Below are 23,825 nucleotides of genomic sequence, written 5' to 3' on the forward strand. Positions count from 1 at the left end.
CTTGTGGGGAAATAGCTTAACAGTGAGTACTTGAATTATTTTCCTCTGCAGCAGTGTAAACAGCCTGATTCTCTGCACCTATGTTTTCTGTGCATTAAGCCCTGATATACAACACATACTGTACTGTATATGATTTTGATTCAAAGCCTTGCCAGTTGTGGAATAGGATGTTAAAATGAGATGTTTTTCCACTTCTGTTCATTGTAATGTTCAATAGCCACATGGATTAAAACTCATTTTGAACACCAAATCCAGCTGTTCTTACTCTACAATGCTGTTATGAAGCCAAGGGGAATGCTCTCTGAGGAAGAGGTACAAGATTTGGCCCTAGGTGTTAGCAATAACAACTGTGGCTGGGGTTTTCAAAAGGCAACCTAAGGTAGTTAGGCACCCAACCCCCACTGAATTGCAGTGGCATCTATGGGCCTAACTTCCTCAGGGTCCCAGCTTGTGTGACAGTCTTAGAGCCAAATACTTGAGTTGGGCCAGAGGCGCTGCTTGTGATTAAGTTGTGGACACTTTATTATTCAAAGTGTGCACAAACCTACCACTGGGTTAGGTCACTGTCAACCACCAAACCACATCTGTCGGTTTAAATCACTAAAAAGTTACAGCATCCTTGCAGCAACTGAGTTGCAGATGTGTAAATTTGGTTTGTGTCTCACTGCTCCCACTGCATCATTTCTGTAACTGTTGCTCCTGTCCCCCTGCCTTGTGCCATCCCAAACCGCCCAGAATGCAGGTAAATGACACAAAATGCCACCCCACCTCCCTCGTATCTCAAGCACAGGTCAGATGCAACTCTTGTCTGCAACAGAACAAATCTCTGCCTACAGGAGGTTTGGAGAAGGGGCAGATGAAGATGGCTGTGGTTTTACATGTTGTACAAACAGCTTTCAGCCTGATGGATACCAGTGTGTTTTGCAAGCTGGGATTGCATCCCTAAAACATAGCTTCCTCTGGGGTGAAACAGAGCAATTATTTAACGGTGCACAGCAATGCTGCACAAAAGATATGACACGGTGCAGAGGGCCCAGCAGGCAAAGAGTTAATTCACTGTTCAAGTCTTCCGCAGGTGTAGAAGGGTGGCTAATGAGAGGGGAGCTGGTGGCCTAATTAGGAGGTCTGGTGCAAGCTATGAAGGGAACTCTTTTTCCCTAGTAGTCTGGGCGTATGAGTATTGCAGCGTTTGTAAGGATGTAGCCTTTCTGTGAAAGCTGGTTAATGCCTGGTCTTCTAGAGACAGTTAATGCTACGCCTGGTAAGAGACAGCTTCTTTTTGTTTTACATCAATTCTGTGGGTTGGCTCCGTTTCATGGGTAAGAAAAGAACATCTTCCCTAATTGAAAGAGCAGTGGGAGTTTAGGTAGGAAGCAGAACAAGCTAAACTGGAGTTTGGCTAGGACACTGGTGTTAATAATCCCTACCCTTATGGGGGGGGGCGGGGGGAGAATTTCATGATCCCTGCATTTAGGAACTGAGTATTTATGCCAGCTTTTGTTCAAAATATGTCCTCCTCCCCTCCCCCAGTTGCTAGTTCTGATCTAAATAGGTGAGGCACAGAAGACAGACTGTAACAGTTCATGGTTGTCTTTAATTATTCATAACTGGACCCTGCAGATAATGGGAACTTGTGTCTGTACAATGGGGGAATCCATCTGTCAACCAGTGTTCTGAGCTACAGAGCAGGTGCACAAGGGATCAGTAGTGGCTAGTGCCATTTGAAAAGGACAGATGCCATTCCCCACTCAATTGGGCCAGGTGAAAGCAGGCAATGGGCCACCCTGCTGTAGAATACAATCTGCCAAGGAACCAATGTTCCTCTTAAAAAAGAAAAGGAGGACTTGTGGCACCTTAGAGACTAACAAATTTATTGGAGCATAAGCTTTCGTGAGCTAGATGCATCCGATGAAGTGAGCTGTAGCTCACGAAAGCTTATGCTCCAATAAATTTGTTAGTCTCTAAGGTGCCACAAGTCCTCCTTTTCTTGTTTGCGAATACAGACTAACATGGCTCATACTCTGAAAAATGTTCCTCTTGTCTCTTACTAAGGTCCAGCACGAGGGAGCCACACCAACAGCTTGGAGGGGAAACCTGGGCACAGGATTTCTTTCTTTCACTCACTCACACGCAGTCTCACACACACACACGTTTTCTTGCGTCTTTTTACTTGCAAGGCTTGGCCCTTGTATTAAACAGTGAGTGGGGAGGAGGCTTACAAGGCGCGGTATGATCATTGCACCACACAGTCCCATCTTGTGCTCTTCCCCTCTGGCAATTCAAACTGCAGTGCTTGCACATGCAAACCCACCCGGACTGGTTCCCGGCCGGGGGGGTGAGTTGGTGCCGCAGACAGGGCTGCCTGGGCGCTTCTCCGGCGCTGCAAGCTGGTGCCGCTGCAGCCTATCGCAGGGAGGGTCCGGTCTCCCTCCTCTTCAGGGCGTGGGCTAGCGATGGGGGTGGTCCCCCCCCCATTGCCCGGGAGAGACGGGAGCGAGCCAATCCTGGAGGAGGAAGGAGACCGCGCGCAATTTAAATCCAAAGGCGATTGAAGAGGCGCCGGGCAGCTGCTGGTGCAAGCGGGGCCGGGCTGGGAGCGGCGGGTGAGTGGCGGGCACCGGCTCTGGGGGGCTGCTTGGGGACCGCCGGGGTTACGGGCGGGGGGAGGAAGCTGAAGCCGCTACAGTGTTGCAAGCCCGCGGCCCTGCAGGAACAAAGGCTGGGCTGGGCACGAGCAGGCGCCTCACCCATGGTCTTCCGCGGCAACGCTTCACGCCAAGGGAGAGGTGGGGGGCATGGGCCCCCACATGCCCCCTGGGCCCCAGCCACGTCATCAGCCTCTGCATCGTGCCCTGCCGCCTGCAGATTTGCTGGTGGGCTGTTTGCTCCCTTCCTCCTGCCCTTGTCAGCATCCCCATCCCTGGCCCGCCCCACTGCCACCGTCCTTGCTAAGAGGTAGAACAATGCATTTGCTGACCACTGCTCCTGTGGAGTGGGTAGAGACCTGGCCTGGGCTCAGGAGAGCTGGGTTCCAGAACAATGTGTGGAGCCGGGGGTGCTGAGAGCCATTGACCCAAACTGTAAACCCTGTGTGTGATGGAAACCACTTCAAGCCAGGGGGTGCGGCAGCACCCATGCTGGGTTCTGTTCCTCCATCTGGATGACTGTGGGTGATGTCCCGCTCTGTGCCTCAGTTTCCCTATCTATAAAATGTGGAATAATGATACAGACCTACCTTTTATGAGTAGGTATCAAAGCACTCTATAAAAGCGAGGAAGTGGTGGTGTAATCTGTGAGTCGATTACAGATTATTTGCCCTGTCCGCTTTTGGTCCCCTATTGCGAGCTCTTCCAAATTGTGTGTGTGTGTGTGTGTGTGTGTGTGTGTGTGTGTGTGTACAGGGTCTAGAACAAATTGTGAGAGAGTTTATGAAGATCCTGTAGAATCTCTGAGTTTAAACATGCCTCAGGCATGGAGGTTGTTCTTAACTCCGAAATGTTTGTAACTCTGAACAAAACGTTACGGTGGTTCTTTCAAATGTTTAACAACTGAACATTGACTTAATACAGCTTTGGAACTTTACTGGGCAGAAGAAAAATGCTGCTTTTAACCATCTTAATTTAAAAGAAACAAGACAGAAACGGTTTCCTTACCTTGTCAAATCTTTTTTTTAAACTTTTCCTTAATGTTTTAGTAGTTTGTTTAACGCAGTACTGTACTACACTTCCTGCTTTTTGGTTTTGATTTGTTTGGTCTCTGCTGCTGCCTGATTGCATATTTCCAGTTTCAAGTGAGGTGTATGGTGGACCTGTCAGTTTGTAACTCTGGTGTTTGTAAGTCTGAGGCTCTGCTGTAAATGGTGTAATGTAACATGGGTTAACCAGAGGCAGATTATGATTTCCTGATTTCCTTCTTTGAGAAAATAGCTGATGGATTTTTTTTTTTTTTTTTTGGTAAGGAAAGTGCAGTAGCTATAATACAGTTGGACTTCAGTAAAGCATTTGACAGTACCACATGAAAAATAATTAGGTACTATTGAGGATTAGTACAAAAATTGTAAAGTGCATAAGGAACTGGGTAAAGGGGAGAAAGCTATAGGTTTTGGGGAAAGGTGAATTGGATTGGAGAGAGGTTAATCATGGAGTTCCTCAAGGATGAGTTTTTGGGACCCGGATTCAGCCAGCCACTTGCAGGAGTAAGATGACAGGTTTCAGAGTAGCAGCCGTGTTAGTCTGTATTCGCAAAAAGAAAAGGAGTACTTGTGGCACCTTAGAGACTAACAAATTTATTAGAGCATAAGCTTTCGTGAGCTACAGCTCCGATGAAGTGAGCTGTAGCTCACGAAAGCTTATGCTCTAATAAATTTGTTAGTCTCTAAGGTGCCACAAGTACTCAACAAATTTATTAGAGCATAAGCTTTCGTGAGCTACAGCTCCGATGAAGTGAGCTGTAGCTCACGAAAGCTTATGCTCTAATAAATTTGTTTGTCTCTAAGGTGCCACAAGTACTCCTTTTCTTTTTGCAGGAGTAAGGAAGGGATGCTCTTCTTCCCCCGCCTGATCCCCCCACATAATGCATTTTGGAGGAGTGGGTTTTGATTTTCTTCTTGTGAAGCCTCAGAGATGGCCACAGCTGGAGATAGGACATTGGACAAGGCCCTGAGGTGACCCTGAGCATTCTCTCTCTCAGGTGCTTGGCTGCCTGGTTCTTGCTTACATGCTCAGGGTCTAACTGATCACCAGATGTGGGGCCAGGAAGGAATTCTCCCCAGGTCAGAGTGGCAGTGACATCAGGATGTGTTTTATTTTTTTGCCTTCCTCCACACCGTGTGGGTGCGGGTCAATTGCCAAGATTATCTGGAAATATCTCATTTAATCATTTCCCTAGGTCCCTGTGGCATAAATCTAGTCTCCTGTAGGTTGTCATATTTTGGTCTAATTTCAGTTGTTGGGTTTAATGGGCGAGTGCTGGTGGCCTGTGGTACATGGGAGATCAGAGTAGATAATCTGCGGGTCCCTTTTGGCCTAAAACTGTGACAGTGGGCCTCTGGGATTTTTTTTTTCTTTTCTTTTTTGGACACTACTGTAATATAAGCAGTAAATAACTGAAATTATGGAGAGACTGAACCTGTGTGAATGCAGAGGATGAAGCTTTGGGGTTATTTGTTGCCCACATCCAGTGGAGATCATATAGGGTGAGAGAACCCCGGTCAGAAATGGGCATTTGCACCGCTTATATAAGAAAGTACAGAGTCCCTTGATACACTACGGGTACTGGTCAGCAGTTCTTCTAGACATACTAAATGTTATTTCGCTTAAAGTTAGTGCCTTTTTTGTTTATTCACTACGCTTCTGGTGTTTGTTGCAAGCCACTCGGTGAACAATAATAGAAGGATTGATACACAGGGCCACAGCTGTATTAGACAGCACTGGGAACAGAAGTGTGTATCCTGGAAGAGAGTAGGTCATGAACTTAACAGAGGTGTATATTGTCCTACTGTCAGGGAAAATCCAAGTTAAATTTTATCAAGTGACTTGAAACTATGTTTTTAACACCCAGAAACTGCACCTTTTAGAAGGCGATTACACTTTATTAGTAGCAGGTTATAATTGAACTTGCTGCATTCTCCAGCTACTATGCAAAGAACATAACGTGCAATACCCATTGGGACAATGACTCTTCTATCCCTCTTGAGAATCAGAATATAACAGGAGAGGCCCTTTGATCTGCACTTCACTTATCTTCGCACTCCATTGTGCGAATGCACACAATAAATTGGTCTTTCACTGCTTCTCAGCAAAGATTTATTGGCTTGCTGAAGTGAGAACCCGTGCCTTACTTAGAGACATCAAACAGGTTTCTGGAGAGCTTATTGATCACATGGTGCTGGTATGTCCTCATTCCAGTGTGAAAAACTGCATTTAAAGAAGCTAAAAATATTAAATGCTTTTCTACTATTCCTGTTTTACATAACCAAGTGCTGCGGTTGATGAGGGCATGTTAGTTGGAGGGAACGGGGTCCAGGAGACACTGTATGGGTAGGAAGGTATCTACAAGAAACTCTAAGATGCGCAGCATGTTTTTAAAAAATGGAGAACTCCTGCATTAAGACATCATCATGCTTATGCACTACAGTGCATTTATTAATATGCAGTGAGGTGTTGAGAAAGCTAGTTCAGTTTTATCTCAGATCACATTTGGATGCAATCACCTGGCTTTTCTAAACAGTGTGCTTATGAATTGACACAGTTCATTAAGTCGCTATGGGGGGCTTGCTTATTAGCAAGAGTAAAAGTAATTCTAAAGATTATTTCCCAAATAATTTTTGAGTAAGCTACTGTACAGAAATCAGGAATGCATTATTAACTATAACCTGTAGCAGATCTCTTTTGCTGGTAACACCATTCCCGCTCCATTGTGTGTGCACACAACTGCAGTTGTGACTTAAGTGTGAGCTGGTACCGCAAAAGGGAGTGATCTAATCAGCCAAGTTCCAAATGTAGGACATAATCTCAATATGATGGACATAACAAACTCTTGCCATTATAGGGTATTCATATCTTTAGTCTTTTATAGTAAGCTTCGGTCTTATGATTCACTGGGGCTGATGTCAGTAGCTGGCAATGCAAAGTAGAGGGATAATGGGCCTGTGGGGGGGGAATGTAAAATCAGAGTGGTGTGTGAGACTGGAAACTTCACCGAATAGAAATAGAAGCCCAAAATACTGTTTGACTAGTAATGAGTCACTTCTGTTGGCTGTCAGAGCTTTAACCAGTTTCCTCCTCCAATTTCAGTCTTGTACAGAACACTTGGGGAAAAGTTCCTGTTTACATCTCTTTCCCTGCCCCCCCCCCCCAAAAAAAAACCATGGGTAGTTACAGAAATGGCCTCAGTTTCCTGTTAAACCAATTGAGGATGCTCAGCCTGGTACTTTTTGCTGGTCTCATGTTTTGGAGGGGATTTGGGAAATGAGGGTGGGTCCTTTCCAACAACCTGTTGACTGTGCTGTGCAATATGTTTATCCTTTATTATCTGGATTGACTTGTGTTGGGGCTGTGTTCTCATTTGGTGCATTATTTTTCACAGCTTTGTCTGATCCCCTTAGAAGCAAGACTACTCCAAGAAGTGAAGAGTGATGGCATCTGTGTTCCAAAGTGTCGGGGCTACGGTTGGCTGGAGGAGCCACCAGCTACTGGCTGACTTTGAGAATGAGAGCCCAGTGCCTGACAAATTTAGAAAGAAGCCTTCTTCAAGCGCTCTCAATACCCTCCGCATGTCTCTGAGAAAGCGAATGCCCTTAAAGCAAGTAGAGATAAACATCACTGAGAATCCAACTTGGGAAAGTTTGGAAGCGAAAGAGAAGCGACAAAGCCTCCGAGCTATCACAAGAACAGCAAAAAATGCCTTTGGAACAGTGTCCCAGGTAATTACTCTTGTAATGTACTATGGATGGCAATTCAGTTCGTAGCCTGGTGTCCTGTTTCAGGACTAATAATACCTAGCTCTTTTTATACAGCACACTTCAGCCATAGATTGCAAAGTGCTTTATTGCCGGACATAGTATCTGTATTTTATAACTCGTAAATGTTTTATAATATCGAGCTTGTTGGTTGCCATAGCAAAAAGGGAAAGTGACGTAGGAAGAATATGCGCAAAAAAAAAAAGTCTTGGTTATGTTGTTTTGAGCAAAATCTCCAGCAACTATAAAACAGCTTTCCCTCTCCCAGACTGCATAATGTGGGACATCTATAGAGAGATACTTTAAAAATAGTACATGGAGGAGTCCTGGTAAGCTAATGAATTTGCTGGGCTCTCAAAAGAACATGCTTTATGGAAACCTTAAAGCTCAGGGGTGAGGGAAATGTGGGACTTTAGTTGTACTGTATGTGGAGGCAGAGGGAGGAGATGAGATCAGTAGAATATCACCCACCCATATATAATTTGGACTGACTGGGTTCACAAAGACGTACCTTATGGAAACTCCTAAAGCTCAGGGCTGTTAAAAATGTACAGCCTTATTTAGACTGCACATGGAGAAGTGGTCTAATTTTTAAAGCCTGATCTAAAACCGATTAGCCAATTGCTGACCCAAGTCCAAGTGTCGCATCATTTTCAGACCCAACCATGAACGTGCACCAGTGCTTCGTCCTTGGAGCTCAGCCTGATGGGGGGCTTCACGCTCTGTCCGCCTCCTGCCTGTTGGGTCAGCATGGCAGTGTCTGCATGCCGCTCTCCTGCCGGCTGCCACAGCATCATTACACTCTGTGCTCAGAGTGAAGGACCCTGCAACTCGTCAGCACCTGGGTCCGCATTACATAGTACTGATAGGCAGCGGCAGTCAATGGGAACAGGGCGCACAGCTACCTATGGGCAGACTTGACCCTGAGAGAGCTAGGTTGTTTTCTGACCTGACTCAGACACATTTAGTCGGGTCCCTTTGGGTTCAGGTCAGGTTTCAGGGCTCTAGTTTGGAGTGGGGAGGGAAAGTATCAGATAGCATCCCTGAAGATCCTGCTGGAATTTAATCCTTTGATCTGCAAAGTCACAGTTCTTCACCTCCATGTGACCTAGATCAAGAAGACTTCTCCAGCAGCTCTCTTGCAACATACAGTCTTTGCACCCTTTTAAATTCACTGAGGCAAAGAGAAGCCATGGGAATAGCTTTAGAAATAGCCCCCATATGTTAAGCAGATGGCAAGACCTTGGTATTCTCGCTAACTATGAATTGTTTCTGTAGTGGCATGCACATAGGGGGAAGAACCTGGAATAAGTGCTTCCTGCTAACTATAAGCTTATTTTGCAGATGAAATGACAAGCACTGGCAGCAAGGAGTTTTTGCTGGTGTGAAGGCTGCCAATCAGGCCTGGGCACTTGTCTCATGGGACCAGCAATATTGGAGTTGTAGCAGTGGGGAGTTTTGCTGAATTTTTCATGCAGCTTATGTTAGGTTGCACAAGCTATTTTAGGAAATGCTGCTAGCCAGGAGCACAACCGGCTTGCTGCTATGACTCATAGTTTGCAAGTAGACTTGACAGTCCTGCAGGTTGAGGTATGTTAGCAGGGCAGCAAAGGGAAGCTTGTTTGTGCTGCTCTTCTTTCTGTAAATGAAGGCCTTCAGTTTAAAGGCATCTTTAACTGGTTCTAAAGGCAGGGGCCTGATCCTACCCCACATGAAATCAATGAGAACTTTGTCCAGGGTTCCTGTGGGAGCAGGATCAATCCCAAAGACTAATGGGTCAAATGAAGCACGCTGCTCTATTTCAGTGCTATCAGAGGGAAGAGGCTTTAGCGGCAATGAGAGACGTGCATCTGCCCTAGTCTAAGCCTGGCTCTAAGAACTGTAGCTGGGGTTGAGAGCGATCATTTATGTGCTGGGATTTTGTTGGGCTGGCATATTGTAGACAGCAATTCATAATCCCAAATATGTCTGCCTTGCAGAAAATACAGAAGTCCTGCCAAAAGCGCACGCAGTCTCTAGTCATCTCTCCAGTTAAAGCCCCTGCAAGGAGAAATGGGGACACTAGCTCTGCCACGAAGAGAAGCACTTCACCTCGAACTCCTAGTCGGAAGAATAGGCTGGCCACAATGACCACCCCATTGTCTGGTCCCAGTTGCACCGCCAGGTCCAGCAAGAGAGCCTCCCTTTCATCCAGATCTGCAAAGAGCTTGGTGGGGAAAGAATGGAGGAGTTTCTCTTACTGGCTTGGAAAAGAAGCTGTCCCTCTCCGGAGATCAAGGAGAGCAGCTGCTCTAAAGAGCCCGTACTCATCACCTATGCCTGCCAGCAGAAAGAGGCAAGCTGCAATCATTTGTAATGCCTATTGCTGTTTTTTTATTATTGTGACTAGTGTCTGGCTACCTGAGAGACAGCAGCTGAGCACTACTAATATTTCCCACTGAAACAATGTGCTGTTATTATGGTTAGGAAGGTAATAAAGTTATGTGACCCTATTTACTGAGAGAGAGAGAGCGCAGCATAAAACTAGGCCATGGAAACTTAATTTTGCATGATGACAGGTCAGTGAGTGCTCCTGCACCATCCCCATCTAGTGGGAGGGTGATATTAAGTTTATATACTGTATTTATGGCCGCTCCAGTCTGGCTTGAGTTAAAGAAATGTTAACCTTCTAAACTCTGCATTGATGCTATTTGTTTGATAAATCACTTAGCTATCGATTCATCCTACTCTGCTCTGCTTTTCCCAAGATTGATTATTTGTATTGTGGTGGTATCTAGGGTCTTGGCCCAGACCTGGGGCTCCTGTGGTGCTAGGTGCTGTACAAACAGAAATATGGCCCCCTGCCCTGAAGAGAGAACAAAGGGTTGTGGGGAGAAAAAGTATTATTTCATGAAGCCCGGAGATCGTGCCTTGCCCAAAGTATGAAGACAGAGTTGGGAGTTCCACGCATGCCTCCTGGATCCCAGTCCAGTGCCTTAGCTATGAGACCATCTTTTCTAGATGTGATGTGAATGGAGTTAAGGCATGATTAAGGCTGAACATTGGGATGGGGAGATGTACAGAGCTGTGGAAGTGATAGAACCCTGTGGCTAGAGGCTTAAAATTTAACTGGACCGAGCACTAGGGTATATACTGTAAAGATGCTTCTGCAGTGGTAGGGAGCTGGGCTAGATCACCTATGTAACATTTGAATCCTCTAATTGCATGCTGCTTTCTCCCTTCAGAGAGTTTGACTGCGAGTTAGAATCAGTCTCTATGGGAATTCGCCGCCTGAAACGTCTTTCTCAGGTGTTCGATGATGTCATTGTGAGAGAGGAGAGGTAAGCAATATTGAGATCGGGGGAGATGTTTATTTCCCCTGTCTAATGCTACCTGTGCAGCAGAGGATGGTATCACAAGATTCACCTCTCCAATCCTGAGTAAATGATACTGCTCAATATAAATTAAATGATCCCTGCAGCTTATAATCAGGATGAGTGAGAGTAATAGAAATGCCTTAACTGTAATACAGCCTCTCTGCTTTAAGACTCTGTATAGTCAAACAGGTGCAGACCAGCTCTCAGCTCCATCGAAGCCTGTAACAAACATTCTCCTTGATTACATGCCGCTTGCTCTAAAAATCAGAATCCTCCTCACCACACTCAGCTTCTAATACTGTATCTTGCATGGTAACTCCTTGCAGCAGTTCTAGGTGGGTTAATAGCCCAGAATGGGGCCAATAGAGGCTTCTTAGAATCTTATTGTATAGGCACTTGACTTTCATGTCAATAAGATTCTTTGAATGTTGCCTGAAAACTTGATTCCGATCCAAGTAACACCTAGGATTGGTTTGGCTTGGCTTGTGCTTGTGTTTGACAAGTGTGTGTAGTCATTATTACAATCTTCTCTTCTAGTTGAGGGTCTTCCCCACACACAATTGTGGGAAAAATAAACCCTATCAAAAAAGGAAAATAACTTAAAGTGGCAGGATGACCTGGGAGCAGGTGTATTCACTGAAGCTGTTCCTAACTCTCTTTGAAATTAACTAGATTTCAGGTTGAAAGGCTTGAAGTGTTGAGGGTCAAATTTGTTTCACAGGGATCATCAAAATGGTAACAAGATAAAGTTATTCTGTAATTTATTGTCCATCCCCACATCAAGATTTTTTACTGGGAGCCTTTCTTTTGTAAGAGAATTACTTGCAAGAATTTTAGTTCCTAATGTGAGAATGCTGGGTTTTTGTAATAATTACCTCATTTAGAATCAGCATCTTCAAAGTGCAGTGTGGTAAGAGTTTTCAAATTAAAAAGTTTGATGCCACAGTAATCTCCTAAACCTTCACAAGTTCTTCTTAAAGAACACTTAGAATTAAGCCTAAATCTTGCAGCTTAATTCCACTTGGATCTGGTTACAAATTCTCCATCATCAAGGGACTATATCTAGACTACAGGGCCCTGCCTTGCAGATAACAAAAGCATCTGCATGTAGCTTAGCATTATAGATCTTCTGGATCAGGGGTTCTCAACCTTTTTCTTTGTCTCCCCCCGCCCACGGCCCACCTGTGCCATAGCTGGTTTTCTGCATATAAAAGCCAGGCCCAGTGTTGGGGGGTGGGGAGGGGCCCTGCGAAGCTAAATTGCTTTGGCTTCAGCCTCAGGTGGTGGGGCTCGGGGCCCTGGCTTTCTGCCCTGGGCCCCAGCAAGTCTAATGCCAGCCATGCTTGGTTGGCCCCCTGGTTGAGAACCACCGTTCCAGATAACTTACCCCAGAAAAAGACTTGTGGAAATCCTGCAGAATTCCAACTATTTCTCTCTACCCCAGTCAGATTTTTTCATATGGGTCACACTTTCAGCTGATCAGGTGTGGACGTAAGTTGCCAAAATCCTAAAAGAGCCATGTGTCAATTAAATGATCGTAACCATTTCACGTTCACAAAAGCCTCATTCCTAATATTCATTCTTCCATCTGTTAGTGATATGACAGTTTCTCTCATTCGTAACTGAAGATAGTACCAACCAGGTAAAGTTGTTGTTCTTAGCTTGCTTTGAATATACTTACTTCACTTGCATGTGGCTGAATGGAGAAAAACTGCTGTTTTCAAGGGAACAAGTACATACAAAACTTTGAGCACCTTTTTAAAAAAAAACACCTTTCTAATTAATGTACAGAACCACAGGCTGCTTTCTCAGTCACCAGTGTTGTGCATGCCTCTCTTAGCTGCAGTTGTAATACAGTGCAGCCATCAAACCCAGCTTCAGCTGGTGGATTATAGGTCACAGAGCCCTGTGTGGGTTTGCACTGAAACAATAGTTTGACTTCTGTGCAAATAGCTGTTTTTCTCACCCCAGACCAGAAAACGTCTAATGTTGTCACTTCAGTTCTCACTGGTTACTCACTAACAATGTAAAGCATGTCAGAAAAGTGTTACTATGACTTGCCTAATTTTGTGTGTGTTTTACCATTCTTAATGTCTAACTGTTAAGACAATGCTGCCTCAATAGCGGCAGCTGACATCTTTCTCGACTGTGTTTAAATACCGCAATTGCATATAAGTGGCTCTGGAACAAGCAAGGTTCTCTCCACTGTAAATTTCTGAACATTCTGTCTTCAGCATCACTTCTCCGAACCTTCCCATTAACAGATTGGCTATGGGAATTCCTTAAATGCTTAAATTATCTTCACTTCAAGCTGCACTGTGACATCTTTAAATATTTACACCATTGTGTTGAAGGCTTTGTATGTGGGATTTTTTTTTTATTTAATGGGAAAGGGGCAGTGAGTTGCTGCAGGTGTTTTAATTAGGAACAAATATGCAAACAAGAACACTCTGGGGAGTGAATGCCCATAGCATCACATAGTAGAAAGTGTGGGGACTGTGACCGCTAAATGACAAGTTGATTCAGCATGTTACTTCCCAGGGTAATGCATGCTACTTTCACACTAGCAATTCAATTCACTTTATTGTATACTTACACACTTTCACTTGCTGGCTTGAAAATCTTCTCTCTTTCTGTTGGGAAAAGCCTATGACTTTTTTACAATTTAATATGTTAAGAGGGTACCATACTTAGAGACTAATTCTACCTTCTGATCTCCACTAGCCATGAGTAGGAGCCAGGAGTTTTTCCTCCAAGTAGGCCCTGTGCAGATAAATTTACTTAGACAATGTCTATTTTGTTTGTTTAAACTTTCCCGCACCCTTCACAAAACAACCACTGATGTAAAAGCTACGTTAGACACTCCCTTGTTTATATAACATTTGTTAAACATTTAAGCAAAATTAGACCATCCCCATTAATGTTCTTTTTTCCTAATCTATCATGCTGCTTAATCTGTCTGCTGCTATTGGTGACCACACATCATAGCGGATAAAACATGACTGAAGTGAGAATTTTTTTTTTAATGGCCTTCATAAAATCTGCTTAATATACCAGGCACGGTTTCCTGACTTCTGCCCACTTTCCAGCAGCTTGTGTATACTGAACTACCGATTACTTAACCTTGCCATTTACTCTGTTGTATTAATTGCACTCCTTTACTCTCCGCAGAGAACAAGTGATATCAAATTATCAGCATCTAATGGCACAAAACTTGCGATCTGTGCATCGGTCTCGGAAACTCTCCCAATCTGCTTTTAGACGGCGTGCAAGGAGGCTCCAGCATGCAGTCAGCACTTGGACGGAGATGGCCTTAAACAGTATTAACAATGTGTGAGCAAATGAAGGATTAACTATCTATGTGAGTTGGAGGGGTGTATTGTCTGTTTGGATTTAGGTGACTGTGCTTTGAATAAGCCATTAACTGTTTTTAGAATACTACCTTTCAATTCAGCTCAGGTCTTTCCTTCTATGGACTTCTCCTGCCAATGGTGCAGGGATTATATTAAAAAGTATATCACATGACAACCCCTATGGTATTGCCCAGCAATGGAACAGTAAACTGAACTCACTTAACCAATACTTTCAAATTAGACAGGCATGGTCTAGTGTATTGAACTTTAGGGCTAGACTAAATACTATTGAATGATTTTAAGGAAAGGCAATAGCATCTGTGATTTTGGGATACTTAAGTCCTCAACATCTCCTGGGGGAGGTATAGGAAGCAAGTTTCTACAGAGCTTTGAAAACTGAAAAAGCACCAAAGCTTATGCTTTTCCAAAGTGCATGAATTTCAATGGGATTTAGTGGCCTTTGAAGACTTTATGCTGTGGGACAAAACCATAGTATACAAAGTGGTGTCAGGCTGTGACTTCAGTTACTGTGGGTTGACATCAGAATTCTGTAATTACTCCAGAGTGACACTGGAATTAAAGAAATGACTGCCAAAGTGAATTAAGATAAATAGAATCCAGGCAACTTTAATTCTGAATAAGTGTGTCCATACAGGAATTTAATACTATTTAACTACTCCATGCCTTTGTTTGTTCAGATTAGCTTTCCTGAATGTGCCTGTGTAGATTGAAATCAGAATGTGTGACCCCCATACAGCTCACAGGGTTTGATTGACTAATGTAACTATTCCATTTTAACTAGTTTCATTTGTCATTCATGCTACTGCTATAAGACCTCAACAGCTGAGGTAAATATTGCTCTTGGAACAGGTACACACAACTGAAGACACTAACAGTTAATATATTAAAGTTGGAGGTAACGCTTGTTGCTTAACATAATTTTGTGCAGTGGCACTAGTTAAGTGTTTTAATAGCTTTAACATTTTTATAGCAAAAGGAGATCAGGCTCTATAATAGACATAATCTTAGTTTAGCAAAAATATTAATTCTCTAACATTTCAACAAAGCAAAGGAGGTCTGTTTTCCATAAACCTCTAGAACTCAGCACCAATGCTGTTCTTTGAACTATAGCTTTTTTCTAAAGAGAATAAGTAAACAAGGGGGTGTGTTTGCCTTTAAAGCAATCTGTCAGTGTGCTACTACAAAATATTGACATTTAGAATTTTTATGCCTGTTTGTGTGAATTCTGTTGCCACTTAATGATAGATTTCAGATGGCTACAATATTGTCCTGCTTCATTCTCCCTAAAGTATTCTAGTAGTAGTGAAGTCCAAATTTTGTAAGCAATCCTGCCCCATCTATATTTAAATTAAGATTAACTTTTTTTTTTGCCTGTTGACAAACCAGACTGTTGAAAAGGTAAAACTTTGTAACAATGGGGTGGAACCCCTTCCTATTTGTATTTAAAAAGTAGATAGGGTTTATTGTTTTAAAGGGCTTTTATTTGAAGTTTTACTTGTATGTAGTGATCCTTGACAAAATAGACTTTTCATAATAGTGATGTCTTGCTGAATTCTATTTTCAGACTCCCTGCCCCTTTAAGAAAAATCTCAACCACCATTCACCTCGTAAGTGGGAGAAATGTATGTTCTTGCTATTTCTTAAATGCTTTATGTGCATTGAGTATTGATTATAGGTTTTGAGTAACTAATTTAAAATCAAGGGGACTGCCTGGGGTGTGGAACTAAGGGACAAAGAACCCACATTTTGGAATATAGGGTCAAATCCTGCCCATCTCCTTTTTCTTCTTGAAGCTCAGCTGGCAATGCTGCCTTACAGCAGGTGAGGAGCTAGAGTTTTCTATTCTGACTAAGTGCAGGGTAGTTTTAAGCAGCTGTATCTAACTGCCATTTGGTACATCTTGGAAGTGTACCCATTCTGAACAGGTTGATCAGGTGCATAATGCCTGGGGAACTTTCCCACACCAATGTAAAGAAAAGCCCACAATGCTATCCACTTAAAGGCAAAGAAGGTTTTTATTTAAGTGACTAGCTTTTTATAAGATTTTTAAAAACCAGCTCACATCAAAATCTAGACCAATTGTAAAAATCTTACTCCTTAGTTCATAATATTTTAAGAAATTCATTATTGTACATTTTTTTAAATTTTTACAAGGCAGCCATAAGAAATATAAACATTTGTCACCATAGATAGAACCTTCCCACTGACACACTATTTAAAAGTATACACTTCGTAAAACTGTAGACTCAAAGACCATGTACAATTTCAAGTCTCCTTACAGGGATTGTTATCAGTAGACATTTTGTTTTCCCACATAAATAGAAAAATAAGTAGGGGTTGGGGTTAGGGTTCTGCTATGAGACTGCCATTCCTGATCCTTCTAGACCCAGAAGTATCTTTCAATATTTAGAACTTGCCATTTTCCTTTTTAGTGTTCCATTCTACATGTAAACCTGCCTGTACTTAGCAGTCAATATGCTCTGAGATCTTGACTACTGGCCCAGTGCTTTTCTGGGTAAGGAGAGGCTAACTCAAATTTTTTTCACCCTTCCCAAAAGCAGCCCCAGTTTTAAAGGAATAATTACAGGCCAGATCATCATCCCCTTCCCATGGATTTGAGCCAAAAGGGGAGTGTTAGGGTTAAAATGACAACACACCTAACCCCCCCCCCCCCCGAGCTCCCTTCCACAAGCAGGATCGCTGGCTGCTCTGTGTAGCCTGGGAAATGAGTAAGTTAGTTACCATACTCATCCTAGTCTGTATTTAGAACTCACTCCCACCCTCCAATCTCCCATGGAACAGCTATACTTCCAGGGACAGTGAGATCAGACACATTAGGTGGCAGGGTGAAAAGAGGCCACATGCCTAATTTCTCCACTACCTAAATGGAAATTCTGTGACTCCATATTCAGAGTTTCCCGTGCCTTAAATAGGAAAAAGCCAGCAGAGGAGATGATCCTACATAATGTAAACACTTTTCTTTACCTCTATTACTAAACACAATAGCAGCAAGTTGCTTTTATAGGTGTCAGTCAACTTACTTTCTTATGGTTTGGATAGAGGGGAAAAAGTTTTGCTTTTAGTGCTGTACTACAGGGAAATCTTGTTCTTAACCAGTTTTATATTTAGTCTTGTGCTCAAACTTTTTTCTACTTGGGAATCTATTTATAAGGAAAAGTGCTCTTGCTAATTGCATATAATCTGGTTTTAAAAGCAAACAACTGGATTTGTTTAAAGAGATGCATAGGCACAAAACTTTTGCAAAGTGGAAGCAGGGCATCGTGTTCAATAGGACCAGGTACAAGGGCTGTTTCACGCTCTTGGGGCACAGAACGCATGTAGAGTTTAACAGCAGTGTCACCAGCTTGGCTAATACTGCTTTAATGAAACAAATTAAGCTTTCTTAGTGTATGGCTTGTTCTGTCTCCCCACAACTCCTGAAATATGCCCTAGCTACTTTGAAAGCAGTAGCAAATAAGAGGAGGGGGGCCCTGTACTTTCACTAATACCATCTTCTAAAGTCGAAACTCTCTAGTGTAAAAAAAGGCTGCTTGGTGCACTAATTAGTGGAGAATGGAACATAATTAATGCTTTTCTTCCCATCTAACCATATCAAAATGGCAGCTCAGTGAGAGAGAGAGGGACAGTGGATGCTGTGTAGTTCTCACACCTAACAAAATAGTATGCTGGATAGATATAAAACATGCCACAGAATAAACAAGAATACTTTGGTCAAGCAAGAAGATTTTTGTTCTGACAGCACTAGTGTAGGCAAACATGTACTTGAACATTTCTTAGTGACATACTCAAATTTGGATTACCATTACTATGCACGTCTGTGGAATATTCTGCACTCTTTACACTGCTACTTCCCCCCCCCAAAACTTACCTAACAGGACAACAAAATAGACCAAACAGCCATTGTAAAAAATGCATATTGGTTACAAATTTGCTGTGAAAGCTTTACCAAAACTTCACATAGGGTTGTTATGAAGTCAGTAAATATACACACACGCACAACAAACACCACAGCTATGACAGTGTCTTTTCACAATAGCTCAGATAACAGTCCACCACTGCTAGTTAATCAGATTTTTTTTTTACAGTAATAAACTGGGTCCATAAACATGGCAGAGAAATAAGTGTTCCTAGTCACAGCCTACCTTACTTGTGCATTTAAGTTTGACTACTATGACTCCTCACTAAAATATTACAATACGTTTCCAATTACTCCCTCAGTTTACCAGGGCCAAAGACTGTGCTTTTCCATATCAAGCAGGCAGGAGGCACTAAGGTGCAGAAATTATTTATGTGCTCAAGCTGTGTTCTGTGAGCATCCAAAACTTCCACTGATGTCTTAATTCACAACCAAGATAGTTTTGAGTGTGCAAGGACAAATGGTACATACCCACACCCAATCTGCTAATGAATGAGATTTTAAAAAGCACTGCTAATCCCCTGGGTGAAAGTTTAAGCAAAACTGAGTGAAGACTTAAATTGATTTTGAAATTCCACTTTACTCATGGGCTCTGAATTAGGAAAGTCTGCACCTATGAATCATGGCATGTGAACAATTTGGCAAGAAGCAAATGCTTTAGGAGATCATAGGGATTGACAATTTAACATAACTGGGCCTAGGTCAGCATCCATAAAAGAGCTACCTGGACACAGCATAAGTTAGGTGTGAGTTTTAATATACAGCTGGGTTCCCAAATTTCCAATTACATAATTTGTTTGTAGGCCTAGGTAGTTCAGAGATGTCATGTCATTCTTCTTACCATACTGATACTCTCAGCCCCACTGAAATGATGACACCATTTTAGTGACTAATAATCTAGAGCAGAAAAAAACCCTATTGCTTTAAATTTGAAATTTTGGAACACCAGTTTCCAGCTGGTATGAAATATTAACCCCTAACCTGACTATGTTGTGGGATTGTTTGCAAAGGTGCTTAGTTGGAGGACCAGTGAGCAGAGGGTAAAACATTCAATCCCTGAGCAATATTGGAATTATTCTAAGGCCACATGAGTTCCAGTATCTCATGAAACCAAGTAGGGGAGTTAAATTATTCTCATCTGAATTCTAACACTGTATGTTATAATATTTAAAATGCTGACATTGTAATCATGTACACAGACTAGCACTTATTTCACTGCTTAAATTATTATACTGTTAGGAGAAGCCAGCACAATGGCTTCTAGTCAAGAGACCCAGGTATTAATCAAAAATTCAAGTTAAAAAAACACCATGGTAAGAACTTTCAGGCTCATTTCCCTTAATGATGAACACACAATTCCAACTAGATCTCATTCTGGAAAGAAATGTACATAATAGGAGAATTAGATAAATATAATGGGTAATTGGTTTTGGAGCCTCGTGGCTGATAGAGGTAGACGTTAGCTAAAGCAACAATAGCTCTGAATTGCTCAGCAGACACAATAACCGCCAGCAGTGTACATGCTTTAACACATAGCTGCTTTAAGAAATGGAATTTCGAGCTAAACAATCCGTGTCATCTTTAGCTCTGCCCATTGGATGACAGTTAGGAATTCAACGGACAAATCTGAAAAGTCGTATGCTCCCTTACCCGTTTAAACTTGGGGTAAGCTGAAAAATACTGCATCACCGCAGTTTTGCAGTGAAGAGAGCCTAAAACAATTGGCCAATCACCACAGTCTCAAGCAAATAAAACTGCTCCAAGGACAATAAAGCAGTGAATATATAAACCATTAGTGGTCAGATGTAGAGCACTGGCGCAAGCTTTTTACTGTATGTTCTGAGGGCATTATTTTGTTGGTACCTGTTAGTCAGAAGAGATGCATCAGATAGGGGATTGAGCACCAACCACCCATCTTCATTACTTACTTTTCCTTTCCCCTAGAGCAGCAACAGGGAGCCAAATTCATCACTGAGAATAAGCAGCCATGACTCCACTAAAGTCTGTGGAGCTATGCATGCAGATACTAGTAGTCAGTTTAGGGCAGGGAGCTAGTTTCTGCCCTGCCCTGCTTTGCAGCCGGTGTGATTTCAGTCTGGTTGCAGAGGGTGGAAAAGAGGGACGCAGAGGGCAAAGACAGAACACTTAACCATTTAAAGTGCTGTGTGTTAGAGGACTTGTGATATTACTCATAAAAAGACATTTGTAAACCTAAAAACTATTAAGTGTTGCTCTTGGAGATCTTACATTTAGCTTTTATATCCAAATGACCTGGCACCAAGGAAACACTGAGCAAAGGACATAAATAAAACAATTACCTTTAAGTACCCGATCCTAACTAGTGTGAGCTTGCAAAACATTTAATGTCTTAATTTTAACCTCAAAACTCCAGTTTAATTTAATTTAACAGGGATAAGAGAAACAATTTTATTGTGAAATGCTATTAGCTCTTTCAGGAAATGTGAAGCTAAATTTTTGCATGTGGACTGATTACAAGTGTAATACAAAAGAGCAGGTAACTTTGGCATTCCTCCCACAGAATAAAATACAGAAATGTACCTAAGGTGCTCCATTGGTAGAGCTAATTTGCTGCTTTCTTGGGTAGGAATCCGCCATCAGAACCTCTCTGGCAGTTTGGGATCTTCAAATAATGCAGGTTTAGGTTTTCCCTCTACTGCCTCATTGTAGAAGGAATGCTATGGGGAAATGACATACTATATCTCAATAACTAATAGGCTCATTTGAGCCTGCATCTGGCCTGCATTCAAGATGGAGATGACTTGAAAAATGGGTAACTTTATCTAAACTCTCCCAGGCTCATAAACCAGTTTTTAATCCTTAAAGAGGTGGTTTTCCTGAGCATTTACAACACTGATGCAGATTAGAAAACATGCTTATGTTAGGGCCTAATCCTGAAAAGTTTTAGTAGTTCTACTGAATTCAGCTCAATAGGAGTTATCACTGAGTAAGAATTTGCAGAATCTGGCTCTTTGCTTCTATCCTAAAATGACTACAGTATTTACCTCTGAAATGTGAACATTTAGGGTGATTCCCCACACAGTTGCCTCTAGTAGATCCTTCTAACTAAGCTGAGAACATCTAAACGGAATTTTTCGATAATTAGAAAATGAGTACTTTTAACTGGCACCTGCAATTTCATAGCATCTAGTTTCTATGAAGCTTAAATGTGGGTATTTTAAATGCAGTAAGATTTTGTTACCAGAAACTGCATCTACAATTTCATAGCATATAGTTTCTTTAAACAGCAGGGGCAAGGGAAAAATTACCAATATAAAATAGGTGATGATTTTATCACTCATTTTCATCCATTGTAAAATTCTGGAGACACTACAGAGGAGGGGTTTCTTTAGCTTACCTAAGAAGGATCCATGTCTTATATCGAAAGGGTCAAACCCATCTTGTTGCTTGTAGCAATTCAAATATTTGTACAGTCACCAATCTTTGTATATAGCAAAACTATCAGTGCTTCAGACTTCAGTAAAGAGACTTTTTTTTTTAAACATCAAGTGTTTATGAAATTTTAAGTAGATTTCTCCAGTGGGTATTAAGTCTAGCTACCTCACTTATAAGATGTATACATCAGAACTTGAGCTGATGCACATTCATCAACACCATAAGCCAAAGGAAATTTTCTTGGGCTTAAGGCACCCAAAGAGTTTGCCTTCCACATTCCACTCCACCTGCACTTCCCTTCTGTGTATAACACTTTCTCAGGAGTATAGCAGCAATTGATACAGCCATTAGGGTTTTAAAACGCAAGCCTTCTCTTTCACTCATTTTACCTGCTTATGCTTTTTTTTAAGGTACTACTAATTAACTGATGTCACTCCTTTAAGCATCTTCCATTGAGTAAAATCAACCTGTTACTGCTTTTCTCTTATTGCACATTTTATAATGTGTATTGTAAAAAAAAATTCTAAGACATTTTTGCAGTTTTGATGTTAAGCACTTGCCATAGTTTTAGATCTGGGATTTAAAGTTTTATAATAGGTATGTTAAGAGGAACAAACAAAGTTCCCTACTTGGTTTAAGAAGGCAGATTCCAGAGCAAGGAAGCCTCTGGTTGTGTCCCACCCCATGTCTACAGGTTGATTGGCCGGCACCCAAGACTTATACCTCAATGCTTCCTAAGGTGCAGACTCAAATTTATGGACCCCACCTCGAACCCAGGCTATGGGGGGCAGGTGCCTGTCGTGATCTTTGTCGGATTCAGGCTGGCTCTGGGCACGCTCTGGTTTGGGGTTTGACGAAGGTGGGTCAGGCTGCTGCACAGACATAGTCCTGCGAAGGTGAGTCCTTTTCCGTAGAAACTCGGGCTGGGAGTGCAGGCCAAAGCTTCCTTTCCTCAAGATCATCCGGGAGTTGTTTTTCTTGGGCCGTGAATGGAGACTGAACTCCAGCAAGGCTAAGTGCGCTGCGTAACCTTCACTGAGGAACTGGAATCGGGGAGGGAAAGAGAAAAACACTATGCATTAATGATCCATGTGAGCAGGCTTCCCATCAATGAGCAATCTGCCTGGTTGGAATGGTGGCCAGACAGACTCCCTGCAAACATGATCTTGGGGGCGGGGGTGAAGCATTCAGCATGCACTGCTTTCATGCCAGCTACTGCACAAGCATTGCATATTGACTAGGCACAGCTATGTGGTTCCTTCACAACAGCCTCCTTTCTGGAGCGATGTTTCCAACTTCAGTGTAACTAATTAAGTCAAGGACATGAGAGGCCAGACTCTCTGAGATGGAGGGAACAAAATGGCCTTTCTACCACTTGCACTTATCTCCTCATACTTCGTTTGTAGTACTCTACTGTAATGAGGGCGGGATCCTGCTCCTCTCTGGGAGCTGTCCTTTCATACTAAAGCACAAGGGCGGCCCAAATGGGTAACATTCTTTCCCCATGAGTTCAGCAGCAGAGCTGCATGAGAATCAGAGCAAGGGTAAAAAGAAAACTGAGACCCCCTCCCCCCCCTTTAGAGTGACTACACTCCTGATGAAAACACATGGATGACTAATTTTGGACCACTATGGCTAGAAGATGCCAATATTTAAGACATTATTGCTGTGTATATTAACTTGCTCTTTCCATTTGGCCATATATTGTATGTGAAGCTGTCAAGCAACCCGCACTCCTGAAATGCTAAAAGCCTTTTGCCCCATTCTCCTGAGTGAAAATGCCCTCTCTAGGACCTATGCAGCCCTGGCCACAGTCAAGATTAATCTTCACTCTTCATCTGCTGTGCATGTCCCAAAAGACACTGACTCTTTAGCAAGAGTTACATACCTGACATTGAGTCTGGTATTTCTTTGTCGGACGTCCAACTATGTAGATCTGGGAAGGTGACAGACCCAAAACATTGTACACAGAAATATCCTTCATTGAGCCATACGCAGCACAAATTTTGATGTAGCACTGAAAGAACCAAGGCAAATATTGTTTTAATTGCACATGCTCTGAATGGCTGACCTACAAATCTTATAGCAGCAGGCATTTTCTTTGTGATGAAGCTCCAGATAAACTGATGTTACTGACCCAAATTTATAAACTTGCCTTTGTTAAAAAGAAACAGCAGACTTCTCACCAGTAAAAGTGGCAAGATGACTACATTTTTAAGTGAAATTTTTTGGTGAAAACCAATAGGAGCTGAGTGCTTAACTCCCACAGGCCTTTTAGAATAACC

The 23,825-nt window shown here is 42.4% G+C and overlaps 2 protein-coding genes across 11 annotated transcripts in view; one reads left to right on the forward strand and one right to left on the reverse strand.

Annotated features, from left to right (window-relative positions):
• PIMREG (PICALM interacting mitotic regulator) overlaps window positions 1-16,618 on the forward strand; it is an 84,296-nt gene extending 67,678 nt beyond the window's left edge. For 4 of the 10 annotated variants that reach the window (XM_043499397.1, XM_043499400.1, XM_038375749.2 and 1 more), the window contains exons 2-5: window positions 7,087-7,423; window positions 9,439-9,794; window positions 10,684-10,779; window positions 13,987-16,618. In XM_043499397.1, the coding sequence (XP_043355332.1) occupies window positions 7,136-7,423; window positions 9,439-9,794; window positions 10,684-10,779; window positions 13,987-14,152 (906 nt within the window). In that variant the 5' untranslated portion in view covers window positions 7,087-7,135 and the 3' untranslated portion in view covers window positions 14,153-16,618. Of the gene's footprint in view, window positions 1-1,172; window positions 1,262-2,466; window positions 2,604-7,086; window positions 7,424-9,438; window positions 9,795-10,683; window positions 10,780-12,410; window positions 12,458-13,986 lie in introns of those variants that run through there. The other 6 variants (XM_043499401.1, XM_043499396.1, XM_038375755.2 and 3 more) reach the window with 5 other exon arrangements.
• PITPNM3 (PITPNM family member 3) overlaps window positions 16,186-23,825 on the reverse strand; it is a 348,983-nt gene continuing 341,343 nt past the window's right edge. The window contains 2 exon segments of the mRNA XM_043499395.1: window positions 16,186-22,583; window positions 23,429-23,557. Coding sequence (XP_043355330.1) covers window positions 22,275-22,583; window positions 23,429-23,557 — 438 coding nt within the window. The 3' untranslated portion in view covers window positions 16,186-22,274.

Source organism: Dermochelys coriacea, chromosome 17, assembly GCF_009764565.3.
Source record: "Dermochelys coriacea isolate rDerCor1 chromosome 17, rDerCor1.pri.v4, whole genome shotgun sequence".
Taxonomy (NCBI): domain Eukaryota; kingdom Metazoa; phylum Chordata; order Testudines; family Dermochelyidae; genus Dermochelys; species Dermochelys coriacea.